The sequence below is a fragment of the Oreochromis aureus genome, linkage group 6, assembly GCF_013358895.1.
Source record: "Oreochromis aureus strain Israel breed Guangdong linkage group 6, ZZ_aureus, whole genome shotgun sequence".
Classification (NCBI taxonomy): domain Eukaryota; kingdom Metazoa; phylum Chordata; class Actinopteri; order Cichliformes; family Cichlidae; genus Oreochromis; species Oreochromis aureus.
In genome coordinates this window covers 18,388,504-18,406,133 of record NC_052947.1, presented here as the reverse complement: position 1 = coordinate 18,406,133, position 17,630 = coordinate 18,388,504, and the positions used below count along the sequence as shown (strand labels likewise).

Sequence of the window (17,630 nt, the reverse complement as noted above, 5' to 3'; positions counted from 1 at the left end):
TCTAATGCTAACAGACGGTCATTACCATCTCTTTCATAGTAGAGGTCCCAGCTGTGTTCAGGGGTCTAATACCCGTCAGCCCCTGTCCCAGTCTCCCCCTCCTTCCCTCCTCCATCAATCCCTAACATAGCACAGCCTCAGCACAGTCTGGAGGTGCATCTGAATAAAACCCACAGGAGAGAGAGACAGAGAGAGAGAGAGAGAGAGCTAATACCAAATCTCAAATGACCCAACCAAACAAAAGTCTATCAGAAGCCAGCTCAGCAAACACAACTGCCATACTGATGAGCGGAGAGTAGCACAAACAGGGAAGGTGGCAAGGACAGAAGGCTGGAAGCTTCATTTATGCAGCCCTTCAGAGGAAACGTGTGACTTATTAGCAGCAGTGGATTGAAGGCAGCGCTCATCTAATCCAAATATCTCAATTTGTTGTTTTTTTTAAATCTTGTCTTTAAATGTTGATCAGAGCTGTAAATGGTTATTATTTGATAATGTATGTCGTTTTCTTAAAAAAAAATCATATTTTCAGGGCTTGGACCTGCTAACAAAGTGTGAATAGCAAAGATTTCATTTCCTCCTACCTGTAAAAATGTCACATATGCATTAAAACTACAGATTGTACACAAGATACAGGAGATGTGTTTGGAGGTTTTTAAAATAGCTTGTAGTCATGTGTGGTGCATTTTTCTAAATGGAAACTTTTTTTGTTGTTGTTGTCATTATTTGTCTGCACACACACAGAGTCACACAAATGGAAAGAGAATTAACAGAACTGTCGGTGAACTGTAACGGTAGGTGCCACGCAGAAAGACACAAGCCAGAGAAAAACCGAGAGACAATTTCGCCAGTGCCTCGCTCGCACGAAGGACATAATAGCGCTGAAAGCAAAACGACTCAATGAAACAGGAAAAGTGTATTTCTTGGAATCCACTTACACTCAAATTACAGTGACATTCTTGGCAGAGCTTGCTGCACAGGGGTAACAAAATGTACTGCAGCAAAAAGAACATTAGGGACACTTATCAGAGCTACGACACACACACAAAAAAACTATTAACATGCGAAAAGGCCAAAATCAAATAAACCAAAGAAAAGACAAAATAAGGGGCCTATTTTCTTGGCAACATTTCGCTCCAGCTTCTTGTGCTTTTCTTCTTTCTTTTTTTTCCCTCTCCCCCTCCTGCCCTTCGTCACTAGGTTAAGTTACAGACATGAGGTGAAGGAATGAGGGAGGCAATGTGGTAACACACTGTACCATGAGGAGCGAGATGCTGGCTCTCCCAGACATGGTGTGCACCAAGCGAGAACCCTTCTGTGGCCCCACATAGGCAAACACACAGAAAGAAACGCACACGATACTTGGGTAGCATATGTAGTGCACATATACAGAACAATCCACGAGCATACAAGCAAATGATATGATTGCATTCTCCTGAGGATAGATACGTGCACGCGTGCGCTCTCTGGTTAACTTCCTTCCTTCCTCCCTCCCTCCCTTTTCGGCTCCACATGTGTCCTGTCATATCTCCTTCAGACCATAATGTCCCAACTTATGGTGTTTCTTCCTTCAAGCCACAGTTTAGGGGAAGTGAAATCCTTCTAAGTGACTGTCACAATGGATCAGCCTCAGTTCCCCCCCCCACCCCCATCTCTCTTCTTCAGTCCCCTGGCTGCCTTCTTGCATCCCCGCTCACTATCCTTCACTTTTTCTTACTGAGATGCTCCACTGGCATTTTCACTTTGTCACTCTCTGTCACTCTGTCTGCTCTTTTCTTTTCATGCAGTCACCCTCCCGTCACACGTCAGGTCTTCCCCCAGTGTCTTTCCCTGCAACCCCCCTGTTTGACTTGAACGGAGAGCTTTAGTCACAACATCACGCTGCCATTATGCCCTCCCTGTGACTCACCTCTTCGCATAATCCTTGTTCCCCTGGATTACATCAACCGAGGTACTTCCCATTTCCTTTGAAGGGACAGTGACTCCTTGACATGCTATTGCACACAAAAACATGTGACACAGAGACGAGCTAAGGGCGACAAAGGTCGTGACCCAGTGCAGAGGGGCGTGTGTCACTTCTGCTCTGCCTCCAACTGTGTTGCTCACTCCTCTGTCACCCAGCAGAGAAGACACACAAACACACTGTATTCACATAAACAACGGCTGGCCTTTCCTATCACCCAGACATACTTCTCATTCCATATTGTTTGTTTTTTTGCAGACCACTGTATTAGTATCGTTCTTATTTGTGTTATGATATATCGATAAATCTGGCATTTGTTGCTTCAGTTCACCAATTAACAGTTTGGTCTGTAAAATCAGAAAAACAACCAACAGTTTAAAAGCCAGAGACGTTCAGTTTGATGTCATATAAGACTGCCAAAACACAACATATAAAAGAAGGAGCCAACAAGTTGTCACTGTAGCCATTTAAACTTCCAAAACCAACAATTGGCTAAATTACTCAAACTTTTTATAAGGATTAAAGGATTAGATTAACATGCCAACATGCAAACTAGCTGGTGAGGTTTGTGCTTACTTTTTGTGCCACAATGAGGTGTGTGTGTGTGTTTGCACCAGTGTGCTTAGGTGCTTTCTACTCTTAGGTGTTTTTCTGGGACATTATTGAGTATTTTATTGGTACTATGGGCAGACCAGTCGCCCATCAACCTTTCATCGACCAGTCATGCGCAGTGAGGGAACGGACTTGTGGTGGGGGATCTGGCATAGATGGATACTTGGCAGGGGAGGAGGGGTAGATGGGTGGTCACTCACTCATCACTTGGATACAGTCCGACTCTTAGTGTGCGTGTGTGTTTGTGTGTGAAATCACAAGAAGGTCAGTCACTGGTCACCAGATGTTAACTGTTGGGCTGAATCACAGAAAACTAGAAAGTGGGGGGACAGTCTCCGGTTACTCCGCTCACTCACTTTCTCTCTCATGCACTTGCACTCAATACAACAAACCATGAGAGTGATGGGTGATAATGGAGCAGACACTAACAAATCTGCACCTCTTGGCTAGGGACTCGGCCTCAGAAAGCAGACAGTCTGTCCCACTCGTAAGCCCAAGTATAACACAGCACTCCACATTCAGCAGACAGAGAGACCAGTGACCCTTACTGTACACCGCTCGGTTTCCAGAAGCACTCATTTGTTGTCGAATGACATTCACACCGGTGGAATTCGCTGCGGTTACCCTGTAGATGTATAAGCCATTGCCTCGCTCCACAGGAGCGGGCTGAGTTTTAAATACAGCGAGCTGCTCAGAACCTTGTCACTGTGTGTGGCCTTACAATGTGCAGGCTACTGCTGCTCTGGATATTAACTCTTCTGTATGTCTGGCTATTAAATACCAATCCCCAACCACACACATACCACTTCCCCTTTAAGTCTCAAACTCAGGGACACAACAGTTTTGGCTGGCGAGCATTGTGTGGGCCACGAGAAGGAGAGAAAAACCAACTGTTCTCTTTAGGTGAGACCTTCCAGCTGGAGAGAAGACTCGGGGAAAAAGCCAGGACAACCGAGGGAGCAAAGTTTGGAGCACTTGTGTCTGAGCAGCAAAAGAGTGTGTGAATATCTTTCACACGGGGAGAGGAGTCAAGAATGTGGAAACAGAGCAGAAAAGGAGGGAAAATCAGCGTTTGAGTAAGGCGAGAGAAGTAACAAGGATGGCGTAAAAGAGGAAAAAAAGGGTAAAATTGTCAAATCAAAAAAAAGGAAAGAAAATAGAAGAAAGACCAGCAACTGGACTGATCCTGCTAATTCAGCACTTTAACAAATCAATGCCACTTGAGGAGAACAATCCGCACCCTGAGCTCAGCTAGACGCATCAGTGAAACTGTAGGCGTGTTTGTGTGTGTGTGCACGCCTGGAGGGTTGATGATGTTGGTGTGAGGTCGTCCACAATAGTCCACATTAAGGTCCAGTAATGTGTTAATTTATAACTCTATCACCCCAGACGCCTGCATTATCCATCTGTGTCACACGCTAGGCCTACTGTATCTATCATCCGGAGGGGGAAATGACCAGTCCAGAGAGATTAAGTCACCGGTCGCACAATTTCTTCTTTTTTTTCCCCCCTTCTTTCTTTTCCCTTTAGCCTTATCTATTGCATTCCTCCGCACCCCCTTCATCTGGTACTTAGTTCCCCAGGTCAGGGTGATCAATTAGGGCTTGACAGACTTCTCAACCCCCGTCTCACTGGAGCTCCAGAGGCCCCGCCGATGTCCATGTCTACCCAAAGACAGAGCACTTACACTTGGCTTTAACACCCTACCCCTCCCCTGGCCCCGGAGGCTTGTACGGTGGCTGTTTGAATATCAGTGATCAGAGCCCAAATTACATTTCACCATAACCTCTGTGAACTCAGAACTTGTTATCACTTACGGGAGATTGAAAAAACAGATTGTAATAATAAATTTGCGTGTGGCTGCGCGTGAGCAGAGAGCATAAAAATTGGCCCCATTTGAAAAGACCCTTGACGCATATAAGTCATTGACACATAACCCAGTCCGTCATAACACTACTGGAGCTGTAATTTTACAGGTTTCCACCACCGGGTCTGGGCAATAATGTTGATATTTCCATAAAATATTATGTAGTGGGAAAGTATACTTTTTTCCCTATGACGGAATGCATTACGTTTGTCACAACATGCAAACAACATACTGTATTTCTTCAGTAAACATAGCAAAGTGTGTGTGTATAGGTGTGTGTGTATGTTTGTCAGTTTGCGTTTGTGCCAGTGGTTCACATTCTCTTTGTCAGTAGCAGCAGGCACTAATAACACACAGGGGTAAATGATCAATACTCGCCCTCTCTATTCAATTTCACAACATCACTGCTAGCACCGGACACACACAAACTCCGGCGCACATGTAAATGCACCGAGACGAATGTAAAACAAAGAGCCTTTCACTAACAAATGTAGCCAGAGGGCTGGCTAAAACAGGAGAATTGGCTTTGTTGTGAATGCAAGCAGAGCATTAATATTTATTTTCTTAGAAATGCTCCCCTCTGTCTTGGGAGGAAGGTGGTGAACATGAGAGGCAAAAGGAGGCTTTTGGTGAGAGGGGAGTGATAGGAAAGACAAGCTGGCAATTACACCTTTAAAGAGTGCAACAGTCATCACGAGAGAAGAAAGGGAATCTGGCCATTAAGACTAAGTGGATGTCTATTAGATCATGGAGGTAAGGAGGTGGGCATTTACCATCAGTCCAACTCAGAGACAACCTTGTCTACCCCGGATCACGCCAAAGGCAGCGAGTCTAGAGCAAAGCCATCACGTTGACATCATTTAAAGTTTCTCATAAAGTTAAAATGCCTTCCGTTTTCTTAAATAAACAGCTGCCTAAACTTTCGGAAATTTGCCCGCTCTCTTTTTAAAACTATTTATTCCAAGAATGTTTTCCAGAGACATCACCTCTGCGCAATGTAGGCAATTAAAAAACTATCAAAGTCACCACCCAGTCCTATGAGATCAAACCAACCCTCTGCCCTCTTTCTACTTCTCTCTCTGTCCCCTTCACCCCCCCGCCCCCTCTTTCCCTAGTGTAAACCCCCCCATTCTTATCACTGCGGTACAGTTAATCCTCCTCCTCTCCTCCTCCTTCCATCGCAGAGTCCCTCAGGGGGTACGCGGGAGGCTAAAAGGCGGGAGCACATTTGCCACTTGCCTGCGACACATAATACGGAGCAGGCAATCAACTTTGGCTTGACATGTATTTGCTCATCTCTGGGACACACACACACACACAACACCTAGTCCCACCCTCCACCCCCCCCACAACAAGGACTGCTGGGAAATTGAGGGGTGAGGGTGGGGGGGTGGTTTGAGGGAGGGTTGGGGGGGTAAGCCTAAATTAACACTTGACATTCAATACGGTCAGGTCCTTAATTGGCCAGGGCCTTCCTGAGAAGGCAATTTTCTATTCCCTAAACTGCCCCCGCACTGCGCCATGTGCCAGTGTCATCTGTGTATGTATGCCTGCGAGTGCGTGTGTGTGTGTGTGAGAGAGGAACAGCGAAATTGTATCTGTGTGTAAGTATGTGCCAGAGAGGAAAACTAAGTGTATGCATATATCTGCGTGTGGCTGTGTGTTTGAGCCCGGGCCCCTGTCCTGAGAGAGGCCCTCTCCGGTCCCTTCCCTCTCTCTAATGAGGCTGGATGAATTAGCGCTACGTGACATGATTTGAACAGCGGTGGCTGCCCCCCAACACCCCCCTCCTCCCTTCCTCGCCCTCCCTCCTCTCCTCATCTTTGTCCTTCTCTCCTTCTCATCCCCTTGCTCTTTTTTTCCTTAAAGCGGTGACAGGCATCTGGTGGCCAAAAGAATGCCAGGAGCAACCCCGCGGCTCTCGCCTTTATGCATGCTGCCGCCGCTTTATACCACTCACACACACACCACACGTACACGCGCGCGCACAAACACATACAGAGAAACCTATGTAATCTACACAGAATGAAACACTTTCGCCTTCCTCACCAGTCCTTTTCCACTCACTCGCACACACGCAGTCTCCCTTGCACTTCCCTGCGGATTCAGTTACAGTTGATGTTATTACAGCTTTCAACCTGAGAGGTATTAGGCTTCCTTTAACAGATCTGACAGCATTTACAACACAGGCAAGTCGACGCCTCTAATCGCCTCTGTGACTTCAGCCTATTACCAATTGATCTCAAAGAGAGCCTCCTCCTCACCTTCTGACTGATGCACAAGCTGTCGGCTCCTTTTCTTCTCCTTTGTCATAAAGCACTATCTTCGCCGCTGCATCCTGTAAACTCCACTGCTCTTTAAATAGTGTCATTTCTAATGACATTTTGTATTATTTACGCTCATTGATCAGGCAGAAAGGATCACCTTTGCCCTTATGGGATTTTAGCAACGGACAAGATGGTGAATTTATGATGGAAAACGGCGGTAAATCTAGGTAATAAATCCTTTTCGGCCGCCCTTTACAAATCTAAACTGATCAACAAGCTGTGAGGTAATGGCCTGAATAAAAGAAACAAAAGCTGCAGATTTTTTTTTTTCCTTTGGATTTGGCGGAAACATATCAAATAGATTAAATGCCATAAAATATTAAATGCTAGTCAGAGTCACACACATCATGCAGCAGACAAAGCTCTAACAAAGCACTTATCGCTAAGAGTGTTTCCCGACAAAGGAAGAGGCAGCTCAGGCCATTTACAGAGAAAACATCAGCACAGAGAAAGCAAGCGTATATAGATATATATATATATGTGTGTGTGTGTGTGTGTTTGTGGGGCCGCTTGTGTGCCTGCCAGTGCACAAGTAAACAACGGAGATACATCTTCCACTTTTAACACACACAAAAACTGCGTTTTCCTTACAAGAATTCTCACTCCGTCCTGCTGTTTGCTTCAGTCGCACAACAAATGTCCACAAAGTGTGACACCAGAGGTCATTCATGGTGGCTGGCCACCCCTGGGTTGACCAGTTGATGTCAATCATGGTAGGCAAATTAGATCATTTGTGACCTAACTGACATTACAGACACTGCTGCTCAATAGTCATTTTCTGTTGTGAGTGTGTGTGGCACCTAAATGAACAGGTATGCTCAGTGACAACACACAATGCTTCTTCTATCTAGCCCACACACACACACACACACACACACACATACACGCACGCACACAGCAGTATTTCACTGCACGCAGCGCATACACACACACAACACGTACTCACAAAAACAAAAAGCCACCCAGAGTCTCAGCTTGCCAGAAAAAAAACACAAGCTGTGGGATGCCAATGCAGCTGCATTTAACAGTGGCCATTAAACGTTATTAATCCAACAGCGCAAACATCTTTACAAAGTCAGCAGAGAGCACAAACAAACGCTTACACATGTTGCTTTAACACTTTGCTCACAAGGAAAAAGAAGGCGAGAGGAAAAAAAGTAGCTAACGGGTTTTAGACTCGAGTTTAGAGGGTTTTTATTCAGAGGGTTAAAATGACAGCATTGTTAAGAAGCAATTTACACAATCTGCACAAAGAAAATCACTGTACTTTATATCTGTGTGTATGTGCGTGCATGTGTAATACGTGCGCACTATGTACATTGGCTACAAGCCTACCACAGCCTGTACCACTAGCCTCCCTTCTCCAGAACCTCCCTAAAAAATCCTCCCTGGGCTTCGAGCAATCAAACCTCCATGGTAAGTTGGAGACAGAACAGAACAGAGCGGGGAGATAGATGGAGAATAAAACATTGGAGCGCAAGAGAGGAGGGAAAAAAAAGGAAGAAAGAAATGAAATGAAACAGAAAATAGTGAAAGGGGGGGGAAAAGCCTCCTCCACCTCCACCGTTCACAGACACGGTTTCATGTATTCATTAAAAGATGAAACATATTTATTCTTGCCTGAGTGCAGCTCTCTTCACCTCACATGTGAATTGTGGACATGAAATCTGTGTTACCTTTTGGAAAAACCATTTTCTTTGAACAACAACTTTGGTAATTTGCCAACACACAGCACTGTACAGTAGGCCTGCACGCACACACACACCCATACACACAGTATATGTCAGATTAGCAGAAGAAAGAGACAGAGTCAAGTGCGAGACCTGAACAAAATTACCATCATTATCCATAACCATAAATAAGCCTGATGATGATGATGATGGTTTTAACAATAATAATAGCAATTCACTCTGAGTGCTTTTTCAAATAACAGTGACAGCATTAGCTACATCGCCAACAGAAAAATGAAAGGCTCGGTGCCTTGAGAGCTCTTCTTCTTTGCCACTGCTGATGGGGCAAATTGGCAGGCAGAGCGAATAGACAGGGGTCCTTAAAGACGGATGTAAAAATAGTAGGCTTTCGATTTGCCCGCTGCGTTGGCGCAACTCCAAGGAAAACAAAATAACAGGAGTTGAGGAATAACAGGAAAAGGGAGAAGCCATGGTGAAAGTATGCCCAAGTTCCTGTCACTTAGCACAGGTCACACCTAATGTCACCTTCCTCTGGATACAGAACAATGTCTCTACCATATGGCCACGTCTTAAAATACCACAGGCCGCTGCAAAATAAATGGATTTCTGATGGTCCACCCCGCTGGTGGCTCGGGTCACCTATGGCAGCGTCGTCCCCTTCCCAGCTCTCGACACCACACCAACCCCTGGTAATACCACTCGCACAAACACACACTTACAAGAACTACATTTCAAGCCTTTTATAACTGCCTGGATCCTGGTGACAGCTGCTGCATTCCTGCCGTGTCAGTGTGTGTGTGCTGCTGCCCTGGCCCCGTATTCATGTCCCCCTCATTAGCCAGTGGTGGGGTGGTGACATCCTGAGCGACTAGCCCTTCAAACACACACATTTCCTCTTCACACCGGCGACTTCACCGCACCGCAGGAAACTGCCCAAAGACAAATAACTCACAGCCGTGTTTTGAAAGACACGTAGAAAATGAAAGAAGGAAAAACACCGTAAAAAGACGGGTGTTCCACTGCTTACCCGGACATCAGCAGATAAAAAACAGCATAAAGCGTCTCAATGCAATCTGCATGACAACAGTTGTATTTAAAATACATAACACTGTAAACCGTTTTCCCAGTGCCGTAAGCAACTAATCACACACCTCCCCCCCTACACACACACACACACGGCTGAGTATAGCTCATATTTTGAATAACCACGCTGATTTATTCCAAATGAATAAAACCTACGTAAATCTTTCTGGCCTGAAATATCTCATGAATCTCCTCAGTGCTACGCGGTGTTGACATCTTGTACTCAGATTACCAGTATTTTATTGATTGACTTTGTCAAAAAAAGCGACTCGCAATAAATAAAGAACAACAAAAGGAAATGGAACACTGTATTTCTTTGATTTTACATGCCCACACAGGAGTAACAGAGGTCCCTGGGAAAGACTCAGCTCCAGTAGATTTCACCACTCATCCCACTGATAAAGCCAGAGCTGTGCATTTCTATCGCTCCTCACCCATAAAATGCACCCTATGCTTCCATATGATACAGAAACACTCCCCCCCACCCCCATCTACTTCCACGATAGCATCTCGACATCGCTCTGTATCCTCCACGTTATTTGGGCATTCACCATGGTGGTGAGGCGGGTGTCTCCTCAGGACAAACAGGAAACAGCTGACATGGAGCCTGTGAGTGATGCTCACATGATGCTTATTGATCGTTGTTTGCCCCAGGTCTTGCACACAGAGTCAGGGTCAGTGCTTACCCATAATGCTGGTCCTGCAGGGCATTATTGCACAGCTACAGAGGTTCCTGCCTGACCTGAGATACACATGATCAGGGTGCGGTATTTTATTTTTGAAAAGACAGCATATAAACGAATTGAAAATTAAAATCTATCATAAGGATGTTAAGACGGTGAGTGAAAGAAAGGAGAATATATGTGCTCGCGTGAAGAGTCAGTCAACTGCCCAAGAAAAAGAGTGGAAAAGGGTGGAATTAAATGCGTGGCTACTGATGTTACCCACTAGACAAGCAGTGTGTAAAACAGAAATTTAAAAAGCTAGCATAGTTATCGTATGTATACATGTACCTTCAGACATACTGGGCGATGCACTTTCTGAGAGAAAAAGATTTTGAAACGCCAGTTGGAACTAGTTTAAAGTAAAAATGTTGTGGACGTCATATCTCCCTGGTTGGCACTTGGGTAAATATAGTGGGGACCACAGCATGAATGGGACCTTGTGCATCCTCCCACCTCATCAAACCAGATGGGCTCTTACTAGAGCGCGCATACAGCAAATATACTAGTAGCCGTGCCCACCTTCCTGCTCGGTCTTACTCTCGTATTTCTCTCCTGCAGAAATAACGCCGCCTTTACAAAACGCATCATCACACACAAAGACTGCGTTAGATGCCAGCTCGCTCAAAAATCACAGCGTCCATTCTCAGTTCTGCCTATGTTATCTGGATGTTCTTAACTGGTGCGCAGCAGTAATACGTGAATTAGGCAGTATAAGAGGACAAGTTTAGATTGAGGGATAAGCGCTTTATCAGGGTCATCTATTCTGTTGAAGCTTTGAAGCTTTTCCAGTCAGGTTACCAGACCAAAACACTGATTAAAAAGGCATAACCAAGAAAACACTGTGCTTCTTCTGTCCTAGTGTCTTATGATGAGTCGTAATCCTGCACAGTATATGAAGTGAACACGCTCAAAATGTTCCCCAGTTACACAGATTTAGTCTCAGGAGCCTTTTCTGCAAAGACAGTAGCTGCATAAAAACCATCTGATTTAGTCTTTGAGCATTCGATCTGCTGCTGGTGAAGAGTTTCAAGTGAGAAAGACAGTGGCGAAGAAGAGACAGAGCAGAAAGGGTGAAGGTAGGGGAAGAGGAAGAGGGCTGAAAAAGCGAGGGCAGAAGAAGAAGAAGCTGTGAGAGACAAAGACGTAAAAGTAGAAGAAGAAAAAGAAAAAGTAGTAATGGGGGAAGTGGTGCGTGTCTTTTCTGCAAATCTCCTCTTTCACCTCTGCTCTCCTCCAGCTCTCCAGCCAGGGCCAGCCAAGAGACACTTCACCTCGCACCCGCACACACATGGAGCCCGATCCAACACACAGAGACGCACACACACACACACAGGGAGGACACACACTCTCACATGCTTAATATCTCTCTCGCACACGCTTACACTCACACAACTGGCATATGAGTGCTTAGCCACCCACTCAGAAAAATAAATGGCAAACGCACAGACACCAACTCTTTAGCGCACACATAAACGTCACGCACACACACACACACACACACAGACACACACTTGACACCAGATACATGTATGTATAGACATCCATACGCTCTGTGTGCAACGACCCATCAAAGACAGACATGGAAATAATAACAGCGAGTGTAACCACACACATGCGCACACGTTCACCGATTGTGGGTAATTCTACACATATGCATCAAATCACTGCCTCCAAGTCCCACACAACAGTAAGAAGCAATGCATATGCACCACATATGCAACATACAACACGACTTTACCCCGCGGTTGCCTCCACCCTCCCTACACACACACGCACACACACTGCTATAAATCTATCATTGTGTTAATAGGCAGATTAGCGTCTACTCTGAACTGCGCTGAAGAGGATAATATCTACCTAATTTCTTCAGTCAGACAAAACAAAGCAGAGCATGTTTTTCCACAAATATGTCTATCATCATGCTCTGAGCGCTAACAGAATTCACTTCCAACCGTTTGGCATAAACAGACAGCGCTGGGCCGGCTGCACAGCGCTTTAACGAAATATATGGAACAAGGGAAAATCAACCAACAGGACTGTGATATTGATCCAAGCGAAATAAATAAATAAATAAACATGACAAAAAGAGGAAAGGGAAGAGAAATGGAAAGAAAAATTGGAATATTGGAGGAAATAAAGTCAGGCTTTCAAATCTTTGAGAGAATGTTTGGAGACAAGAAGCCAGCAGATTTGTAAGAATTAAAAAAGACATATAAATATATATATTAGATATAAATTTAATTTACTGACATTAAATTAAAGTATTTTCCATATCCTAAAATTGTAAATGCATGCTACAATGAAAGAATAAAATGCTGCAAATCTGAGTGAGTGTTTGTTTTAAATATTATTTGAAATCCAAGAAAAAAAATTGCCACAAAAAGCTATATAAGATGTAAAATTTCTATTGTTATTTCTATTGTTTTAACACTGATTATTATTGGTTATTTGAATTAATTTTTTGGGTTATCTAGTTTTAAATTATATGTCTGTGTTATCCACCCCTGCTGTGTCCATACGTGGATAAAAAGAGTCTCGGTGTGAGATGAAGCAGGCAGCACTGAGAGCAGACAGAAGTCAGGCAAGCTGTAATGCCACTGTACCTCTTCCAGATCTCGGCCCATAGTCGACCTGTCGCACTTCAAAGGAAGCCGCGTTACAGCACCCTTGCAAAAAGAAAAGGAAGAGGCTATTTTAGAGATGGTTTTAAACTGGAGATATACACTGATTTTTTTCCCCACCCCTTTTGAGGTCTGCACCGAGCCTGGGTGGCACCATCAGATCCTCAGGTGGAGATGAAGGCACATTTTTACAAGCTTCTCTAATCCTTGACTTGTTCCCACGTTCCTCCGACTTGAAGCGGAGAAGACAATAAAAAAAGGAAGAAAAAAAAGGAGAGAGAGAAACGCGGCCTCCGGCTGCTGTATTGTGGAGGAAACATCCCTGATGAGCCAATTAGACTCGTAGTATCACTTAACTCTGGAGTTTTTAACTTGCAGAGGGTCGATATTCATAGCCACGCATGTACAGCAGCGGGTCAATTAAGGCTCCAAATATTATCACTCCGTAATGCCTGGAATTAATTACACTCCCGACTAATGTTTGTATTTTTTCCGCCATAAAAGCAATTAGGAAAGTTCCCTTCTCGCAGTGTTTTGTAAAATGTGCACTGATTTTTTTTTAACACGAGGAAGCTGAGAAAATAGGTCGTATTTATTGAATCCATTTCATTGATTTCATTTAAATTGCATGCTGTTTATGCCCTTTCCTGTTGACACTTGCGTGGATTATAGAGGATGTAAATCTCCTGCTGTGTGGCTTAGAAAAAAAAGAGTTTGCTCAAAGATTAAAAACCTACTAAGGCCTTTTATGAAAGGTGTAAATTTTTTCGACTGCATGAATGCCTTAATATCCGACGCTGTTAATTTCGTTGCTTTGGAAAAATCACGCAACGATTTAAAAAATAAAAATAAAGAAGAAGAAGAAGAAGAGAAAAGAAAAAAAATACCATTGTATCAATATGCAATCTAACACTCCACACTTAATAAAACATAAGGAAAAATATTTAATTCACCTGTATTTTTCATTTGTTTCTTCAATCCAAACAGCATCGCCTGTGGCCAAATATTTTTAAAAGAAAATGCCTCGTGTCTTGAAAAACATCTAAGTGAATATGAAATAAATACATTTATTAATTGCCAATAAAAATCTATGAAAAACGATTAAAATTCGGCAGCAATACAGGCATTATTTATTAAATTCAAAGTGGTTTTTAAATATTTTCTTTAGGTTTAAGCAATTTTCCCCACACAATATAAGACACGTGCTGCTTTTTTATGATGGAAAAAATGAAACTAGTGATTCAGAATTTGGGTGCAAAAGAAAAAAATAAATATCTGTGCTTCACTTTCTTTGCACTCTTCAGTCACGGATGCTTGTCCACGAGCTAATCAAACACCTGCTGCAAACCGCAGGTTATTTACGTAATTAACAGGATGGCTTTAAAATAGGAAAATCCCTGCCTTCCTATCACAAGAGACATTTCCTACGTTTCGACAGTGCTACTTTGTGTGTGTTTGATTTACAAGGAATTCCAAAAGGTATTGCTAAATGGTTTTGTTTTGTTTTGTTATGTTTTGTTTTTGTTATTTTGGAGATGCCCCTGCATCTCATCACAGCCGCGTCTCCAAAACGCACTGCGCACAAATCTTTTTTTTTTATGTCTCTATCGATCAGATGGAGATGTGATTTGACTAAACTTTGATAAAATCCTGCATCTATCGTGTCACCTGGTTGATCTTTACGGGAGATGGGGGAGATTTTTTTTAACACAAGCCCATAACGCATTTCTCTCCAACACCCCAGGGTGCGCCAGGCTCGGCAAACACAAAGTCATTATCGGTTAGATTCCAATAAGTCGAGTCTGTCAAGGAACAGGCTTCCTTCGGAGAATTTATGTCATGCCTACTAAACATGAGAAGATGTCTTCTAAGTGGTGCGAGGAAGGATAAATAACAGCGAGTCCCACAGCTGATTATATTGAAACAACGGTGCGCATTTGTAAAAAGGATTGGGGACGCAAACGTGGGGTCCCAGCAGATGCTGAGCGCAGGGGCCCATCCACCTGCTCGTACCGGGAGAGGAGGAGAGAAGCGGATCGCTGACCCCTGCAACCCATCCACTAATTCGTGTATCAATAGTTTGCATGATCGTTACTTTAGGAAGATTTTGAGGGGGTGGGGAAGATAAAACGTGATAAGCACGAAAGGTGTGAGGATGTAAAGGGAAACACTATTGATTTACGTATCAAATAAATTTGAGGGCTTTAAAGATCAACCTGACTAAAACAAAAAAAAGGCGGGGGTTGTTTTTCTCATAAAACTATTTCGTGAAAAGCTGCTTTAACAAAATGTGTCTTTACTAAAAGTTACACCGGGATTCTTCTTTTTTTTTTAAATCCCAAAACATCATTTTCACCATCACGATTCGACCTCTGGGGGTTAAACAAAACAAAAACAAAACGGACTCCAAGTGCCGTCAAGGTGACAGAATATGTTTCTCATCACTTACAGCACAGAGCCGCGGCGAAGCTGTTGCGCAAGAGCCGCTATGGCCCGAGTGCGTAACAGCGTGTGCATGGTACGGAGAGTCTGCAGGTCCCGCTATGATTAACTGCAACCTAACAACCATCCTCTATCTTTACTGTCTTCCCCTCACGCGCACGTGCGCGCGAACGGACGCACACAAGTACACACACACGTCCGCGTACAAGCACACGCGCGCACATACACTTGCTCGGAGCTGGACATTCCTATCCCTCCTCTCCGTACCTGATATTTATCCAACAAAACCACTTCATCCCTTAAAAAAATAACTGCCATGTTTCTAAGTTTTGAGACGACATTAAAAACCTAAAAAATAAATAAAAAAAAAGGCTACAGGACGAAGAGGAACACCAGCGACAGCAGCAGAGGAATGTCGGGAGGAAATGTTCGACTGTCCTCAGCCGGTGCGGGCTCTCCGTTATCATCACTACTTTTCCTGGCCAGCCAGGATTCATTCACGGCTCCTTTGCTGTTCCGTAGCCGCGCGAGGGGCTTCCTGCTTCGGCCACACGAAGTCAATTAGCCGGTCCCAGAGGGGTGCCCCTTCCCGAGTCTTTATCGGCGCTGGGGTTACCAAAACACGCCTATAGCTTGCTTTTTAAAACTCCTCTCCGCTCTCACACCAATTACTGAGACATAAGCATGTGTGTAACAAGAGGTGAGGAATCATGTCGCAAGCTGTGCAAATTTTATATTAACATGTTTTTGCAAATACACAAAATGTGCTATTTTTTTGCCCTTTTTTAAAAAAATAAAAGAAAATGACAAATGCATTGAATAAATTTTGAAAAAGTGACAGATGACAGAGAGAGAGAAAATGCATGAATTGAAATACTTTACAGCAGGTTTGTGTAAAAGAGCAACACAAAAAGCATGAAATCAATGTTCCACAAAGAAAAGAGAAAGTTACAAAAAATCTGCTGCAAAATTGACTCTTAACTTGAAATATCACAAACAAGACACCATGAAACCACTGGTTCCCCCCACCCACCCACCCCAACATGAACTTACACATACACCTACACATGCAGACGCACACCAACACTTTCTTGGATCAGGAACCAGTAAATACTGTGAGAGTAAACACAAATCAGGAGAAGGAAAATGAACATTTGGCCTTAAAGATGGAAAAAAAAGAAGGAGGACAGGAGGAGGCAGAGATGGAGAAGATGGAGGGGTGAGGCTGAGCTGACGTACCTGCTGGGACATTCTGTAGAGGAGGTTGCTGTCAGTGCTCTGCTGCTGCCATGTCCCCATGAAGCCCGGCTGCTCAGCACTAGGCGGTCTGGTGCTGAACTGCATGGAGCTCGCGCCTGCTCCCTCAGCGCTGCTGCTAACGATGCTTACGCCACCCAGACCACTTCTGCTGCTGGTGGTGCTGCTGCTACTACTACTGTGGCTACTTGAGGTGATGCTCGTGCAAATGCCAGCTGTGTCCGTGGGTCCGTTAGCCTTAGCTGGAGGTGGCCTGGGCGACTCTGGGTCTCTGCTGGGCTCTGGTGGGACCGTGTCACACTCACTGCCTCTCACATCCAACTCTGCCTCCTTGGACTTAGACAGAGAGAGGGAGAGACAGAGAGGGAGGGCGGCAGGGATGTGGGAGTGTGAAGGAGGAGAGAAGAAAAAGAAGTCAGTGAAGGTGGGTTCTTTTGGGGTTGTGTTGCCTTTTAAAAAAATCTAGCTTGGTTCCTGCTTGCTGAGGAGGATAACAGCAAGAGGCAAGATGAGGAAGTAGATGTATGTGTGCGTGTGTAAGTGTGTGAGGTTTCTTGGCAGCTCCGGTGGCAGAGCAGTGAGTGTGGAGTTAATTCTCGTGAAGGGAGAGAGAAGAGGGCTTGTGGTGAATTTCCTCGGGGGCCTCGTCTTGGACAGGGGAAGATGAGCGGAGCACTGGAGGTGAAGAGGGACGAGGAAAAGGATGGAGGTGAGGAGGGAGGTTGATGAGAAGGTGAGCAAGAACGGAGTAAAACAAAAAAAAGGAGGGGGAGTATGGGAATTAAGGCGAGGGGGTGCATGTTGTTGCCTTTGGCCTGGCTTTTTTTTTCTTCTTTTTTTTCTTTTTGCTGTAATCCATCTGTCAGTCATTTTGTACTTGGACACGGAGTCAACACAAACACACACTTGGGTGCAAACATACACAGTGGAACGCATGTTTACCTGCATGCACACACATGGACACACTCACGTAATATATGAAGAAGAAAAAAAAAGTAGGAAAGTAAAAGTTAAGCAACCTGAGAAGTTCTACCACCAGACTCAG

The 17,630-nt window shown here is 44.3% G+C and overlaps 1 protein-coding gene across 5 annotated transcripts in view; it reads right to left on the bottom strand.

The window, feature by feature from the left end:
• The window catches only part of bnc2 (basonuclin 2), a 165,634-nt gene that overhangs the window by 73,562 nt on the left and 74,442 nt on the right, over positions 1 to 17,630 (bottom strand). For 4 of the 5 annotated variants that reach the window (XM_039613796.1, XM_039613798.1, XM_039613800.1 and 1 more), the window contains exons 2-3: positions 16,568 to 16,921; positions 12,869 to 12,931 (exon numbers count right to left, since the gene is read on the bottom strand). In XM_039613796.1, coding sequence (XP_039469730.1) covers positions 12,869 to 12,931; positions 16,568 to 16,921 — 417 coding nt within the window. The remainder of the gene's footprint in view (positions 1 to 12,868; positions 12,932 to 16,567; positions 16,922 to 17,630) is intronic. The other variant, XM_039613797.1, reaches the window with a different exon arrangement.